Source organism: Ochotona curzoniae, unplaced genomic scaffold (assembly GCF_017591425.1).
Source record: "Ochotona curzoniae isolate NIBS_2020 unplaced genomic scaffold, NIBS_Ocur_1.0 scaffold_4506, whole genome shotgun sequence".
Lineage (NCBI taxonomy): Eukaryota > Metazoa > Chordata > Mammalia > Lagomorpha > Ochotonidae > Ochotona > Ochotona curzoniae.
The window spans coordinates 57,539,260-57,557,292 of NW_024467119.1; the positions used below are offsets into that span (position 1 = coordinate 57,539,260).

General features: G+C 34.9%; 1 protein-coding gene across 3 annotated transcripts in view; it reads left to right on the forward strand.

Annotated features, from left to right (window-relative positions):
- The window catches only part of FAT4 (FAT atypical cadherin 4), a 156,046-nt gene that overhangs the window by 122,252 nt on the left and 15,761 nt on the right, over window positions 1-18,033 (forward strand). For all 3 annotated transcript variants that reach the window (XM_040966861.1, XM_040966860.1, XM_040966863.1), the window contains exons 10-13: window positions 5,215-5,319; window positions 9,214-9,521; window positions 16,367-16,452; window positions 16,858-17,037. In XM_040966861.1, the coding sequence (XP_040822795.1) occupies window positions 5,215-5,319; window positions 9,214-9,521; window positions 16,367-16,452; window positions 16,858-17,037 (679 nt within the window). The remainder of the gene's footprint in view (window positions 1-5,214; window positions 5,320-9,213; window positions 9,522-16,366; window positions 16,453-16,857; window positions 17,038-18,033) is intronic.

Here is an 18,033-nt window from a genome sequence, read left to right on the forward strand (position 1 = left end):
CTTAGCTAGTAGTACTGTGTCTTGAAACACACACCCTGAGAAACTCAACTGCATATTTTATATAGATTTTGCAAAGCAAAAGTGAATGTGTTGTCAATTAATATGAACTAGGAAACTATATCTTAAAATCTCATAGTGACATGGTGTATCTGAAAAGCCATTTTGCATAGAGAAGATATCAGATGGGTTCAAGTATGCAAATAAATCTTATGGAACAAAAAAAGGATGAAGGCAGATAGTTGATACTGTATGATCGCCCCCTTTTCTCTGAAATGTTGGTTCATAACTTCTTTAACCTTTTCCATTCATTGTCATATACCTGGAGGCATCTTAGATCTGGCTCTTTTGGCACAAAACCACCAGTTTATTACCGCATGGAGAAGTTGTCTTATTTAATCGAAAAGGTCTCAGTATTCTAAGGAAAGATGAGACTTTGATGTAACTGAAAAGTATAGTCATCTTTTCCAATTATAAAGTGTTATGCACACAGTGTAGACAGTAATTTTACTGAGAAAGTAGGCAAACTTTTGCCATTTTGACAATGAAAGGAGTAACTAAGAAACATCCTTTAAAATATAACTACGGTTGCGTTATTACTGTTGATGATCATGTGATGAGAAAAATCATAGACGATAAAAGACATTTGGTGAATAGATGTGCAATGCAATATTCTTTGTCATACAGAAAGGAGGCTGCTATGCAAAAGGGTAAAGTGTTCTGCTTTCTATTTTTATTTCCAAGATAGAACTTAGGTTAGTAATCTTAGATCATATTTGAACTTCACCTAAATACCTAGGTTTTTAATAGCTTAAACACTCCTATTTCTCAAAAAATATGTAAAATGTATAAATTTATCATGAATATTTTGTGTGTTATTACATATCATCATGTGTAGTGTCATTGAGATTATATTTATGCATAATTTCAATCACAGCTACTTTTAGTTTCCTTTCACAGTAGTTCACTGAATTTTGTATGATTTTTCAGGTTTCGTTGGAAAAAAACATAGTACTATTTGAAAGGTATTTTGATGAACTATTTTCTTTAATTTTTTAATATTTATCTTTATTGCAAGTCAAATACACAGAGAGAAAATCTTCTGTCCGCTAGTTCACCATCTAAGTGTCTGCAAGGGCCAGAGCTCAGCCCAACCAAAGCCTGGAGCCAGGAGCCTCCTCTGGGTCTCCCATACATGGGCGCAGGGTCCCAAAGCTTTGGGCCATCCTTGAGTGCTTTCCCATGCCACAGAGAGCTGGATGGGAAGTGGGGAAGCGGGGCCGCTGGGGCATGAACCTGCACCCATATGGAATGCTGGCACGTTCAAGGCGAAGACGTTAGCCACTATGCTACTGCACTGGGCCCAGAATAACTGTTTTCACAGTGCTTTTTTGCAGTAATGAGTAGCTTAAAGAATGGGTTAACGTATCAGCATACATAGTAACAATGAAGCAAAAATAAATAAAACTTTGTTTGTAAATCAAGTAGTGTAATTACATGTGAAATCGATGTATCCCCGTCTCTATGAGATACAAAACTCAAGCTAAAATTGTCGAATATATATGCAAATTCCATATATAATTCTCTGAGAATTTAAGTTAAGAGGCTAGAAAAGTATGAAATATAAAATATTATCATACCTGTATGGGTTAATCCAATGAACAACTGAGTGAATCTTAAGCATACATTTTTATTGAAAAGACCATAGATAATCACAAAAATTTCAGTTTATGTTTCACACAAGGTCCCATCTGTTGCTTCTAAGTGTGAAGATATAACCTATTTTTTTTTATGTCAATTTTAGTTGCATTCTTAGGAGATCTGTGCGCACATTGACCTCATTTTTCTGCATCTATTTTCATCGTTATTCATTCGCTTTTTCTGGGCACTAGGAATTTCTCTTCCAAATCACAGCTCCTGTGTGTGCTCTGCAGCGTATGCCAAGGCAACTAATGAATGGATGTCAAAGCAATGAGGCAGGTTTATTCTTCTATGAGTTGCTATGAGAGTAAACATATCTTAACAGAAAAGGCTGCTCAAGTTCAAGAGCCTTGGGTTGTTTCCCTTAATGCAAGTCCTATCTTAGAGTGCTGGGCCTCAAGGCTTTGAGGAGCATTGTTAATTGACTTGCGGCATTAATTAAGTTAATGGCAATGCTTTGTTTCACAATGCTGCAACTTAACAGCTTGTTTAGCCAGGAGAAAGTCAGCAATTCACACTGCTGCATTATCCTGTATGGATTATGTAATTAGCTCTACTATGAAGTAGACCAAACTACTTAGAACAACACAAAATTTTGTTGCTTTTTAACAGGATTACGGAGAATTAGCTTTCCGGATTGGAGAAATTTAGGGGTTTTATTTTGTTTCTAGGTAAAATTATGACATCCTTCTCTCACAAAAAAAGCACAAGTTTTAATAATATTTTAAGCATTACATTTTCAAATCTTGTCTTTGAATTATATCTAGTGTGAAAAACCACCTGGCTTATAAAAGAAATATTTAGTTATTAGAGAACTCCAAATACATTTTTGAATGATATATTCTTGATATGCTTTAATAAAATGGATAGCACTATTCTTCCCAGACTCAGTAAGAAATTCCCTTTGATATACCTGGCGAAGTTATTCTAATTCAAAATGTCAATTAAATTATATATTAAGAGATGATAAGAAAACTTCACTGTTTTAATTAAAGTGACAAATGAAATCCTCAGTTTGTTTTTGCTTGCAAATTTCTGCAAGGAAATTTATTGTTGTGTATTTAAGAATCAAATTCTGTTGAGACTTTAAAGAGAAATTCATTCTCAAAGCTATTTGCATAGTTTGCAACTGCTACAATTTCCCTGGTAGGTTTTAGTACATGTTGAAATCATATTTATTACAGAGTGCATGATCTATCATAGGCTGGCCACCTCTATTTTGGACTAATTATATGAGCTTCATATTTAAATTATATTCTGATGTCACTATTAAAATATCACTTGATAGGAAGAAGTAGGATTAAATCACTAATTAAAATTATACACAGAAAAACGTATCCCTAATTTTATATTATTATCAGAGAAACCAAGACTATAAACCATAGTGTTTCTCACAGGATTCAAAACAGATATAATCGAGCTTTATAGGGTAAACAACTTTTGAGCTATTGTATATATGTATTTTATTTAGGGATCACGTACGTCCAAGTATTTAACTAAGTGTAAATGACAGAAACTCCCCCAAATTTGTCATTTCTAGTCTCCGAGAAGTGAAGTGTACAACTCTTTCATCTGTTTTTGTGACATCACAGGTATATAACACATATTTTGAAGGCATTTGGTTTTATGTAGCTAAAACACTTAAAACCTAAGTATTTTTATATTTTGCCCTTAGAATTAAAAGATATTCTGAAATTGTCAGTTCAATGATTTGCATTGTAAGGTGGTTCCTGATTTTATTTCTTCAGGAGAAAGTGTGTGTGTTTGTGATGTACAGAAAAGGGCTTAGTTAGCATTGTCGTGAGGTCTGACTCACACTTGGAACTTCAGAACAGAACAATTGTGGCTGCATACTCATGCCACAAAAACAAATCTAAGTTAAACAAAATTTTTGACTATATTTTAGGCAAAGTTGTTAGGATGAAATGGATTTTCTGTGTTCAGCATTGCCTACTTGTACTTACAAATGCTCGTGCTTCCATGACATACTTAGGAGATAAACTAGTGTAGAGCTGTTGGGAAGTAGCAGACAGCTTCCTGAAGACCTACTCCACAGTAATTGAAACCCTTCTGTTAGTGACTGAAAACTAAGGGCTTTTATCACTAGCACTCTTTGGAAGAATTTGAAGAACTCTTTAACAACTCTGTGACGTTATTGCAATAATTCATAGTTGTAGCAAAATAGCATTAGAGCATATTTAAATTTATATGAAAAACGAGACAGGTATGATTTAGACCTTAAGTTTTTTTTCTACCAGGGTTCAACCATTCAGTCAAATCTTGATACAGAAAACAGAAAACCTAAACTTGTATGTATCGTAGTTTTATGATCTCTCAAGCAAAATATTAGAGTTTAAGGGCTTCTTCACATTCCCTCCCAAAATGTACATGTCTCAATTGTATGAATTAATTCTTCTCCCACCAACACGGAAGCTCTAAGGACAGTTGTTTGAGCCCTGGTCTTGTGGTGCAACAAGTTAAGCTGCCTGCTGCAACAGTATCAGCATTGCCTCTGACAGCTGGTGTGAGAACTGCTCTGCTTCCAAAGCAGCTCCTGCTGAGGAGCCTGGAGAAAGCATCCGAACATGGCTCATATGCTTGGGCCTCTGGCCAAGGGAGACCTGGATGGAAGTTCTAGCTACTGGCTTTTGCTTAGCCCAGTGCCAACTGTGGCAGCCATTAGAAAAGTAGTACAAAGAAAATTGTTCTTCTCTCACTCACTCTCTCTTTATTCTTCCTCTTTCACTTGCCTTTCAAATAAATAATATACATTGTGAACAAGAGAAAAGCAAAAAAAAAAAAAGCTGAAGCTAACTTTAAGTAATGATATTCCTCTGTTCTCTTCACTGTTTATTCCCATCCATTATTATTCCTGGCCTGTAATGTGCATTCAGTATAGCTCGATTAAGTTTAATATGATGATGTTTAGGAAGACTTTATAAACTGAAAATTATGCTTTTCTAGTATTATCATTTCAAGCATAACAAAAAAAAAATGATGTAATATGTACTCTAAAAAAAGTATTAACATGGATTTTGGCATGTTTTCTTATTCCTAATTTAGATTTACAAAGGATTTTTGTAAGTAAAGAGCTATTTCTTTAGAGCAGAAGGATTGTAGGTTGACGTGCAAGGTTTTTCTCACTTGTCAAAAACTTGAGTCAGCACAATGAATTCTATGAAAGTTTCCAAATGTTATCTATAAAATGCAAAAGTTGAAAAGAAATTGAGAAAGCAAAGTATTGAGTGGAGTAATTTTGATATGTTTACAATGTCATTTGCCTGAAGAGGATCTGTTCTCCCAAAATAATTATGTAAATAAATTCCTGCAGATTATATGCTTATCTTTCTAATAGGGTATCTAAGTAAGATTTTGAACTCTGAGATACCATTCTAATGCCCTCTTATATAAAATTTCCTAATACTTGCTTTTGAGATATAATCCTTCATATGTGTTGTTAATGATGACAATATAATTAAGAATAAGGTTTTTTTAAACAAATTTTATATGTTTTAGGGAAAACATGTGAATCATCAGTCAATTACTGTGAATGCAACCCTTGCTTTAATGGTGGTTCCTGCCAAAGTGGTGTGGATTCCTATTACTGCCATTGTCCATTTGGTGAGTAAAACTTCATTACTGACATTCCGTAGTGGGAATCCAGAAAATTTATGACAAACAAACTCAAAGATAATGTGGTGGCCAACATTTGGCAGGTAAGAGACCCACATCGTGTCTTGGAGTGCCTGGCTGGATATGTGGCTCTGGATCTGACCTCAGTTTTCTACTGGTAATTTACACGTGGGAGGGAAGCAGTGAGGACCTAAGTGATAGTTACTGCCACTCATTCTATAGAAGCAAACCAGCAGATGTATGTTCTGCCTTTTTCCATCTCTGACTAATAAATAAGTAAAACGCAAATGTTCTGTGAATTTTTGGAAGCCTCTTTTGGCACACTATTTACTAGTGTTGTTTTGTTAAGCACATGAGTACTTATGAGAATACTGGTTTATGTAGGAAATTTTAATAAAATAAAATCTTAAATGTTTAATATTTTTTAAAATTTAAATATGGAAGTCTTATTGAATAAATTTGTTTAGATCATTGCTATAAAAATAATCGACTCAGGGTATTTTCATCAAATTTGTCTTCCAAGGGTATCCTTCTCAAGTATTTACCGATGGCTTATTTTCAGCACCAGTTGATATCATGCTGTATTTCAAAATGTGTCAAAAAAGTAAAAATGGTTCTTGTTTGACTTTATTTTTGTCTCTCCTTTTTTATGTTAATTCAGCTAGTTCTAAAAAGATTTAATGACTAGGCGGTTTTCATGATAGACATTTTATGAATAATACTGTATAACTATTAAAACCTCACACTAATGTGTTCTTTTGAGGAAGAAGATGATAAAAGATTACTTTAGTACAGAAATATATTTACTCACTTTTATGAATGAACTAAAGAATTCCTTCTAAGTATCAGCCAAATCTCCTGGCCCTGGGCCAGGCAAGAACAATGAGAAGAGCTCTAGAGGATGCTCAATCAATTTGTGATCATTCCATTTATTTTTAAGGCTGCTGCATGCAGTAACACTGAACACATCTTCAGATGATCCTACCTTTCCTTAAACAAGATACAAAAATGATAATTTTCTGGTTTTTCTTGGGCATATATGGAGCTGAAAATTTAAGCTGCATTTCTAGTGCTGAATAGAACTTTAATTTTTTTTTAATTTTCTAAGTAACTAGTCAAATATAGTAATAGTTCTTTGATTAATCATTTTCATCCATCCCATGACTCCCTTAGTCCCCTTTTCAAATAAAATATCAATAGAATAAGAACAAAGAAACAGTATAAAAATATGAATTTCAAATCATACATTTCAACAATAGTTGTCAAATTGAGAAATTGAGTGATTTGCCCAAAGTTAAAAAAAATAAAGGAAATGTGAAAAATTAGTTCAAGATGGTATCACGTTTACAACACAGATTTTATACACAATCCTGTTTGATGTTTACGGCATCTCTCCTTGGTAAAAGTTCTTCGAGATTCTAAAAATGCCGCTGAAGTAGTGAAAAACAGGGAGAACTTCACGAAGTCCCTGGAGGAAAATGTGTTAAACTGCAGTTTACAGTGCCTGTTGAAGTGCCAGGTGCTCTAGTTCTGACACAGCTTTCTGCTAATGTGCCTGGAAAAGCAGTGCAGTATGACCCGAATGCTAGGGCCCTGCACCGATATGAGAGTCTTGGAAGAAGCTCCTGGCTCCTGGCTTCAGCTTAGCTCAGTGCTAGCTATCATGACCATTTGGAGAGTGAACCAGCCGTTGGAAGAACTCTGTCTCTTGCTCTCTGTCTCTCTAACTCCTGTGTAACACTGCCTTCCAAGTAGGTAAAATAAACTTTTAAGAAAACTCTACTTTTCAAAAAAAAAAAATTAAATAAAAATGCACAATGTTTAAGAAAGGAAAAATTGAACTAAAAGGCAAAATTTGTTTTGGTACTTCAAACAACAACAACAAAAAATCCACAGTTTTTCATGCTATACAATTTCATGGCATTTTTGAAGTGTCTTGTTAAGGCCGGATTAACCATAACTTTGCCTTTCTTTCAGTGGTTTAAACATACTCAGTGGGGCTGCTTTCTACAGGTGATCACAATTAAACTTCACAGTACAACTTATGATTTGGAATGAAAAAAAAAATTGGAGGGGAAAGCATAGAATGTTATCTTAGTGAATAAACAGAAGTGTAGGCGTTTTAGATATTATGTTACATTCCAGTTGCCAATGAAAGGATTTAAGAAATTTGTACCAAATTGAAACAAACTGTTGCTATAGCTTAGCTGATGTAACAGTTGTTACCTATGGAGGGAAGCGGATGTTTAGGGCTCACACTGACCTTCCCCTCACCCTGTCAGAGATCCCAGGGAAAGGACAGCACAGGGGAAATCAATAACCACAGATGACACGTATGTGGCTCTGCAAAGCTCTTTCCCAGCTCCTTCCAGAAGCAAAACCAAAAGCTGGCATTTAAACAGACGTGATCAGTTGATAACATAAGCACTTAGTGAAAGAAAAAGTGACAAACTTGAGACATCAGTACATAATTTATGACTTGCAGAAATTTAATTAAGAGAAAAACTACTTTCTTAAACGTGGATGAAACATGCAATAGAAGTGCCATATGAAACACTCCAAGTAAAAAAGCTGAAGTAGTACCACAGATATCCTAGAAATTAGAATTTTAGTGTAATTATGAAGATGGAAAATCTTTTGTCCTGCTTGATGAGAAATGAACGTTTAATTTTAAATTCATAGATTTTTAGAATATATTTTAATTAATATTTAATGATCAGTTGTATATATTAAGGCTATAGTTCCTTTTCTTTAACTTTTAATGATTTAAAAAATAAATTACATGTGTCCTAGTCATTTATGATTAATATTTTTCAGGCAAGTCACAAGAGGTAAAGGACATAAGTTTTTATACTATCTTCTGTGTCTTTTTAATTTAAAGAACATTTGGACATAAAATGTGGTGGAGTCAAAACAACTAGATAGTCCAGTAGATCTAGTTTCAAATCTTGGCTGTGATTTCCATGCTCTGTGACCTTGGGCAAGTTTTAAACACTCTGTAAAATAATAGCGCTGGTTCCTTCCAGCTGAAAAATTCCCTGAATCTAAATTCAATGCATTTACAAGAGATTGAAGCCAAAATTAAGGAATGAAGCCTTTGAAAGTTAATAGGAATCATGATGTATTGGCATGGGTTAATTTTCCAATCATTTGACACAGTCTACTAATATTTGTGGGAAGAAAATTTTGGCATAGCATTGTAATATCAATAAAAAATAAATGTTTTCCAGGTCTGAAAAAGAAGCAGCACAAACAAGTGGAAATGCTGAATTTCAGAAAAACAGAAATTTATTTTAAAGTTGCCTGCTATAAATCATACCCAGCAAGCAAACAAAACAAGAAAGAGATAAAGCGTAGACAGTTGCTTCCTTCCCTGAAAGCACTAATTCCCTTCCCTAATTTTGTGACCCTTGAGCAAACTGAATGTACCTTGATTGTTTTATTTTTAATGAAAACAAATGAGTTTACCATCCTCAACTGAGTTGGAATTGTTTTTAAGAATGATGTATTATGAAGGAAGCATCTTGCTTGAACGTTATAGCATAGTGAAATACTTAAAAGGTTGACAAAATAATTTTGGAAGCTTTCCAGGAAACAACTTCCCTTAGACATATTCTCTTCCACTCAGTCTTTAATTTTGAAAAATAGTGCAGGCTTGTATCCCTTCATTACACTTCAAGAGAAAAACAATGTTATCAGTTTACCATCTCAGTTACATGCTTTAAAGATTTTATTCTATTTCAGTGCTAGTTCAAATAGTATTCTTTGAGAAGCAATAGAAAATTGTTTCAAGCACAATTTATTATTGTAACGAAACTTTTAGTCAAAATATCTTAATAAAACTGGAATTTGATGTGTCAATTTGCATTTCTGCAACTGCAGGTGTCTTTGGAAAACACTGTGAGTTGAACAGTTATGGATTTGAAGAATTGTCATATATGGAATTTCCCAGTTTGGATCCCAATAACAACTATATTTATGTCAAATTTTCAACTATCAAAAGTCATGCATTGCTGCTTTACAACTATGACAACCAGACAGGGGACCGGGCTGAGTTTTTGGCTCTTGAAATTGCTGAAGAAAGACTCAGATTCTCTTATAATTTGGGCAGTGGTACCTATAAGCTGACCACCATGAAGAAGGTGTCAGATGGACATTTTCATACTGTGATTGCCCGGAGAGCAGGAATGGTAAGACATTTTATCCTACAACGATGTTCAATATTGTTATTGTTTATCCAAACAAGTAGAACTGCAAGGAACTTGTAGATTGTGATACAAATTGAGCAGGATGTTTGGCCTTTATTTGGACATTCTAGCTATGAATTACAATAGGCTTGTAAGTAATATTTTTCTCTTGCTCATGGCAGATACACCACTGTCTTAAAAACAAGAAATGAAGGAAGTAAAGCAAATAGCTGTGTGTATGGAAATTCCACAGCTGTATGGATGGATATTTCTTTCCCTCCCCTTTTTTTTAAAGACACATCAGAACTATGTTTAAGCTGCCGACTTTTCTTTCAGGCAGGTCTCTGGCCTAACTGATGAAACAATTTAGGAACTAATTGTGCAGTGACAGTAAAGTTTTGCTGACAGAATATGATACTTATTTCAATATTGTGCTATTTGTGGTTATCTTTGTGAGGCTAATTTCCCAATATACTATGCTCTGTGAGTTGCTTGATATGGGATTCTGTTATGATGAAGTTTGCTTTTTGATTACTGAGATATATGGAGAATGAAAACTCCTAAATAATGAATATTCCTGAATTATATTAATAGAAACTGTATCAGTAAAACCATATGGCTTTCATAACATGAATACCACATATTTACTTAGAAATTATATCTATTAAACAAATATTTTGCTTTATAATAGAAAATAAATCCTATCTTTTCCATATCAGTGTTTAAAAACATTTCAGATAATATGATAGAACAAAAGGGCTGAGTTATTTTCTGATAATTTTATCATTTGTTCACATTTCTAGCTGTCTCTTCATGGTTATCCAATATTTAGGACCTTCGGGGAATTTTGCATATGTAAATGCCAAGAAACCTAAAAGAGAATATTTGTGAACTTTATCTTTAACCTTTGAAAGCATCTTTCACCCTGTGAAAATAAATATAATATTAAGTCATAGTTAAAGTTAGCACACGGAGGATCAATGCTCTTAAACTATTTTTTGTTTTAATGGAGAAGCCTGAGACCTAAAAGCGGATGGTTTGATCACCATGCTTGGTGACATTCTATGAATATTCAGGGAACTACATATTTCTGACACTGACCAAAAGAATCGTAAATTTAGCTGAGAGAAATGTTTTTCACCTATTTGTGAAAATACATTTTAGGGCACATCGGTACTTCCGGAGGCTCTTAGAAATGAAATTAGAAAATACAGTGATGACGCAAGCAATTTTGGACTGTACACAGTTTTTAATAATGTACCTTTTCTCTGAACTTTCTGAAGACAATGTATAGAGACAGCTATTCGCAACATCTGGAAATAACATTTAAAATGTTTTTCTATTTTTCTCCCTCTGACCCATAATTAATTTTAAAGATAAAACATTAGTGTCTCCTGTAGCTATTAATTTTAGAAAGGCCCATGACAGACATGACCTTACAATGCTGATTTTTTTTCTTTCTGACAGATAGAGATGCCAGCCAGCCAGCCACTGCTGTCAAAGGACCAATGGCTTATTTCCTTTTACAAATACTTTATAAACACATGTTTATTTTAAAAGGGCAGCAGATACAATGACGTCTTTTTCTCTGCTCTACTTTAGTGCACTAAGGAACACATAACCAGTTTTCCAAATTATAGCTATTTCCAACTCTTGACAAAAACAAAGAATAATGATGGATTTTAGATGACCAAGTGATTAACACCCAGTCTACCCCGACATTTCTACCGTGCATATCATCACATCCACCATGTTATACTCAGCATCCCAGCACTTAATTAGATGTATGCTACTTGAATATATATAAGAAAAGAAGGAAAATATTACATGTTTATTATGCTTATTAATCATTTTGTTTGTTTTCCCCATCTCCTTATTGATTTGATAGTAATCCACAACTACAGCACCCTGACAAAATGTCTAATTTATGTCATCCTTATTTCATAAAATCACTCATGATATGCTGAAAATGAATCCTAAATGTATGAAGAAAAGTCAACACTTTAAATACAATTATAATATTCAATACATTAACCTTGACATATAAAATTTAGATTTTTTAAAAAGATTAATTTATTTTATTGGAAAGGCAGATATACAGAGAGGAGGAGAGACAGAGAGGAAGGTCTTCCGTCAGATGATTCACTCCCCAAGAGAGCGCAACGGCCGATGCTATGCTGATCCAAAACCAGGATCCTGGAACTTCTTCCGGGTCTCCCACACGGGTGCAGGGTCCCAAGGCTTTAGGCCATCCTTGACTGCTTTCCCAGGCCACGAGCAGGGAGTTGGATGGGAAGTGGAGCTGCCGGGATTAGAACCAGTGCCCATATGGGATCCCGGGGCGTACAACGCGAGGACTTTAGCCTCTAAGCCACACCGCTGGGCCCTAAAATTTAGACTTTTAAAAACTATCTATAGGAAGCTTATTTGGAATCACAATTTGCTAATAATTCTATGAATTGTTTTCTTTTTGAAAGTAGTTGGAAGAAACTAAAGATTTAGTGTCTAAATCAGAAAAAAAAATCCAACAGATTTTCATACTACCTTAAACCTTAACATAAATCAATCAGATTTCATTTCATTTTTGAAAAACAAATACTTAAGCCAGTGTTAGTTACCTAGAGTTTCCACAAATGCTCTGACACATGAAAAAACATTCTATTTTCTTCAATAGAGTGTAAATTCTGAATGGTGCCTAAAAGGTCACTCACAATTCAAAGAGCATTTAAAGGGAGACGGGCCTTATGCTGTAATTACTTAAGCCCAGTCAAAATGCTGGCATCCCATGTTGCAACTCTAGTGTGATTCCTGGCTGCTCTGATTTCAATCTAGCTCCCGGGTCATGCATTTGAGACCATGGCAGAAATGGCCAAAACACTTTTTTTTTTTTTTTATGAACAAAGTGAGATAAATCAGAAACCTCCAGCCTGCAGTGCTCAGAAGAATTTCCAGCAGAGACTTGAAAACCTGCTTAAAATAGTCTTTTGAGCACAGTTTTAGGGGTGAGGGAAGGAACCAGCAGTTTAAAAAAGTCCAAGACACAACTCCAATGACCAGAATTCCAATCCGAACTATCAAAACAAAAGCCATTATTAGGGTGTGAGTGGGGACTTCAATCTATTCTCAGAAGAAGTTAAAAACTCAGAAGGGTGGGATCACTGTTTCCTTGTTGTTCTCAACTGATAAGTGACCCAACTGAGTAAGAATAATTCTTACCTTACTTCAGCTCTCAGAGCATATCTAACCATCCCGCAGAGACTTTATCAAGCTATTGTATGTAATCAATGATTTTATATCATCACATCTTCTTCCATGTAATCTTCATGAGAATCTGCTTTTGTCACATTGACTCAGGATCAAGAAGAGGGAGGAGGTATGTGAAACTTACCAAAGCCAGAGAGAAATATTTTTTTCTATTTTATTTGTAATATGTGTCCATCATCACCAAGTTTTGAATAATACCAAAGCAGGAAAAAAAAAAAGCTGTCATTGTTACACTAATGACATGGAAAATGTCCCCTCATTTTAGAAAACATCTAGAGTAAGATTAGTTTTGAATTTTGAATACTGTTTTTACAGTTTAATATGATTTCTACTGGAAATAGATAACTGTGTTTCTTAACTTTGAAGCATTTCACAGAACATAAACATCTCAAATTACAGTAATTGGCAGAAAAATTAAACAGTAAAATGAGATTAAGTTGCATGAGTCAGACTTAAAAATCATTTCAATTAATCATTGTTCATCATCAAGCTTGCAAGAAGTAAGAAAATATTAAGTATTAAGAGTGATGCCTTCATAAGTAGTTATGCAATTCTCTCTGATAACTTTAGGGATGTCTAGGATGGATATATTACATACAGTATGTACAGAGAGGTGATTCTATCGAATCATGAAACAGGTTCGCATGAATTGTATCCTGAAGTCCTAATGCAAGTTTTGAGATGAAATGTCATTCCATTTTACAGATAATTGAAAAGAACCACACCTATTTAGAAAGTAACTAAATAGGGTATAAATATCTTGATGAAGAATTGGAAATATAAAAGTTTTCTAAAAACTGTCATTTATTATAATCTGCTTGAGAAGGCAGTAAGAAAGACATGATTCACAAGGTTTATTGTATGGGATATAAAAGAATTGCAGGATAGAAACAGGAGTACGCTAGCAAGTAATATATGATAAACAATTACTATAAAGTGGTGCCATTCATTATTTCCAAAGTGTGAGATATTTAAGCTTTAACAAACCTCCCATCTAGATTTTGTTTCAGGAATAATTCTTAGAAATTATAAGTTATCTTTTAAAAATTAGGATAGGAAGGCTGTGACTCATTTCCATTCATAATGTGATCTGATTCTGTAATAGACAAACCTCCTGACATCCAACTTCTGCGTGTGACTCAATGCCTGTTGGTACACGAAACCCTCATCTCCTTTCCTGTGCTTCATGTGTTTGCTTTGCTCTTAGCAAAATCAATCTCAAATAACAGATATTTTGATAAATGAATATTTGTATAATATGTATGTTTTTATATTATAAATATTGCAAAGTTAAATGAGATATGTGTACCACATTCAGATAAATTTAGGTGTATTTTGTGGAATCCGTTATTCTAAAATCTGGGAGAAACTCCTCTTAGTCCTTTGTTTCTGGTCATTGGATTATGATTTTGTAATGCATTGGCTGTTTTCTGAAATGCCCCATTGCCAATATAATTCTTTCACTAACTAAAATTTACTGAATTTGGTGTAGGGGGTGGGGAGTTGAGAAAAAAATGGGGGCATTATGAGAACCCTGCCAAGTTAGTATGAGTTTGATTGCAAACTGGATTACAACAATCTTCCACCATCCATTGGTTATAGTACAATAGGGGAAATCCTGACCTCTGTATTTTTTGTCCTTTTGACCATGAAGTGAGTTTATTGACCACATATGGAATTTATATATTTTTTTAAACAGAAAGTTCTTATCTCAAGAATATATGCATTTTTTCAGATGCCAAAATGACTACAGTTAATGCCAACTTAGATGATATTGCAGCATTATGTATGTATGGCAATGTGTAATATATTCTGATTATAAATAGCTATTCTGTAACATATCATTTATGAAAGCTAAATCTTAACACCAGACCAGTGTTTCTTCAATTTGTTCAAGAATTAAAATTATCATAGATTTCCTTTTTTCACCCCTTCTCTTATTTTTAATTTTATGGTACAATTCCATAGGCTCAAGGAATTCCGTTACCCTCTCCCCAAATCCCCTCACCCCAACTGATTTCCCCCTTATTATTACAGTAGTACAGTACTTCATAAGCAGTCATAAGTCCATCAGTCTGGTGTTTCTGTTCTGATTTTGCCAGTACAGATAATGGCAGGCAATCCAGCATCCTATTGTCAAGATATATACAATTGTGTGGCAGCAAAAACAGTATGGAAAGGGTTATTGAGCTGATTTGCACAAAGGTTGTCTTATATCAAAGACAATATGTGATATTTGTTCTTTTTGGACTGAATTATTTCACTGAGCATACTAGTCTCTAGTTGGAACCATTTGGTTTCAAATAGTATAATTTCATTCTTTCTAATGGCTGAGTAGTATTCCATGGAGTAGATGTTCCACAGTTCCTTTAACTACTCCTCTTTGGACAGGCATCTGGATTATTTCCATGTAGATTGTGCTGCTGTAAATATAGGATTACGGATTTGCTTCTCATATGCAGTTTTCATTTTCTTTGGATATATGCCTAGGAGTGCGATAGTTGGATCATATAACAGGTTTATTTGCAGTTCTCCATACTCTCCATACTGACTTCCATATTGGTTCTATAGCCTACACTCCCATCAACAGTGGAGTAAGTTATCCTTTTCCCCATATCCACGCCTGCAGTTGTTGTTAGCAGATTTCTGAATGTAGGCCAATCTTGTAGGAGTTAGCTGGAATCTCAATGTGGTTTTCATTTGTATCTCCCTGACTGCAAGAGAACCTGTGCATCTTTTCATGCCATTTGAATTTGTTCTTTTGAAAAATGTCTTGGGCCCGGCGCGGTGGTGCAAGTGGTTAAAGGTCCTCGCCTTGCATGCCCGGGATCCCATATGGGCGCCGGTTCTAATCCCGGCAGCCCCACTTCCCTTCCAGCTCCCTGCCTGTGGCCTGGGAAAGCAGTCGAGGACAGCCCAAAGCTTTGGGACCCTGCACCCGCGTGGGAGACCCGGAAGAGGCTCCTGGCTTCGGATCAGCATAGTATCGGCCAGTTGCGCTCACTTGGGGAGTGAATCATCGGACGGAAGATATTCCTCTCTGTCTCTCCTCTCTGTATATCCGCCTTTCCAATGAAAAAATAATAAAAATAAATCTTAAAAAAAAAAAAGAAAAATGTCTATTCAAATTGTGCGTATACTATGATTCATACTATTCGTATTTTCCAAATATGAGGATAAGTCTTTTCAAAATTGAAAATTATATGTATTTTTCTTTTTTAAAATAGCTTCATAATAGAATAAGTTTCTTAAAATTATAATCCCAGGAAGATGATCCAGAACCCCATGTGATACTCTCAGAAATATCAACAACATTTTTATTAATTCATAACAGAGCAAAAATAAAATTTTTTCTCAGTTCACTTTCTCACCAGTAAAGATAAGTACAATTTTAGCTCTAGAGATATTTTTAAAAATGCCCATAATTCACATTGTATTACAGTTGTAGTATTTGTTGTGCACTATAATGCATTAAATCAAATTGTCATCAGATTTGTAAAGCTCAGGTCTACATGGAAGTAAGCCCCAGGAAGGCTGATAGAAATAGTAAAATCCAACATAATGTTCCCATTCTTGCTTCCTAGGCAGCGTCCTTAACTGTAGATTCCTGCTCCGAGAACCAAGAGCCAGGATACTGCACTGTTAGTAACGTAGCAGTTTCTGATGATTGGTAAGTAAAATTATTACTTGATCTTTAATATCTACTTGTGACTTTGAAAGAAATTCTCTATTTCCAAATAATTGTGTCATTCTGTGTGCCATAAAAGCTTAAAACATTTTTTTTCTTTTCCAAGAGACTTTCTTACCATAAAGTAAAGATAATGAATGTGAAACAGTTCGTTTAGAAGTGACGTTAAATGAAGTGGCCAAGATGAGGTTGAAGCTGGATTTTATTATTTTTCAGATCTTGAAAACTTAATAATCCTTTAGATATCTGGTTAGGGCATTCCATTTGAAAGTACCATCCTTTCAGAGATCAGAGAGAGTAGATATGAGTATTCATTTGTTTGAATTAAACACCCTATTGAATCCATTGCATTGGTGGTGATAGTCTTGTTTTCCTTGTTTTCTTTAGGACCCTTGATGTTCAGCCCAATCGTGTCACAGTTGGAGGTATCCGATCTCTAGAACCAATCCTTCAGAGAAGAGGACATGTGGAAAGCCATGACTTTGTGGGGTGCATAATGGAATTTGCAGTCAATGGAAGGCCTCTGGAGCCCAGCCAGGCTTTGGCTGCACAAGGCATTCTTGATCAGTATGGCAATCTTATTTTTTATTATCAAAATATATATATATATTGCAAAAAACATAGGTTATCAGAACCTCAAAGAACATAATCATTGTTCCCAAATTCCTGAAACGAACAAACAAAACAAAAACCCAATATTTTGCATTGTTTGTATATGTATTTATCAATAGCTGTGAAAATTTAGGTAGTATAATAACGCAGAATCATAAAATGAACTTTATTTTTAAGTGTAAGGAAAACATACATGTCTGTATGTGTGCATGCTTCATTTTACCTTACAGAGTTGAAGGGAAAGTGGCATGTTGTAATAATACACTTGTTAGTTGAAATTAAGTAATTTTATTTATAAACATGCATATTACCAGATACTTGAAATACCCTTAAAAACCAGTAATAACTTGATTGGCCTATCAAGTTCAATTAAGGGGGCCCAGAGGCGTGGCCTAGAGGCTAAAGTCCTCGCCTTGAATGCGCCAGGATCCCATATGGGCGCTGGTTCTAATCCCGGCAGCTCCACTATCCATCCATCTCCTTGCTTGTGGCCTGGGAAAGCAGTCGTGGATGGCCCAAAGCCTTGGGACCCTGCACCCATGTGGGAGACCCTGAAGAAGTTCCAGGATCCTGGCTTCGGATCAGCTCAGCACTAGCAGTTTGCGCTCACTTGGGGAGTGAATCATCAGACGGAAGACCTTCCTCTCTGTCTCTCCTCCTCTCTGTATATCTGACTTTGTAATAAAAATAAATAAATCTTTGAGAAAAAAGTTCAATTAAGGGTTAAAAAGAATAAGACTTCATTTTTTTCTTATTTTATTATTAAATAATGCCTGAATAATGATTAGAGAATCTAAAAATTACACGTTTTATCTTTTAAAGATTTATTTATGTTAATGTGAAAGACAGATTTTGCATGGAGAAGAAGAGATAGAGAGAAACAGGTCCTGCATCTACTGGCTCACTCCCCAAAAGGCTGCAGTAGCCGAAGCTGAGCTGATCTGAAGCCAG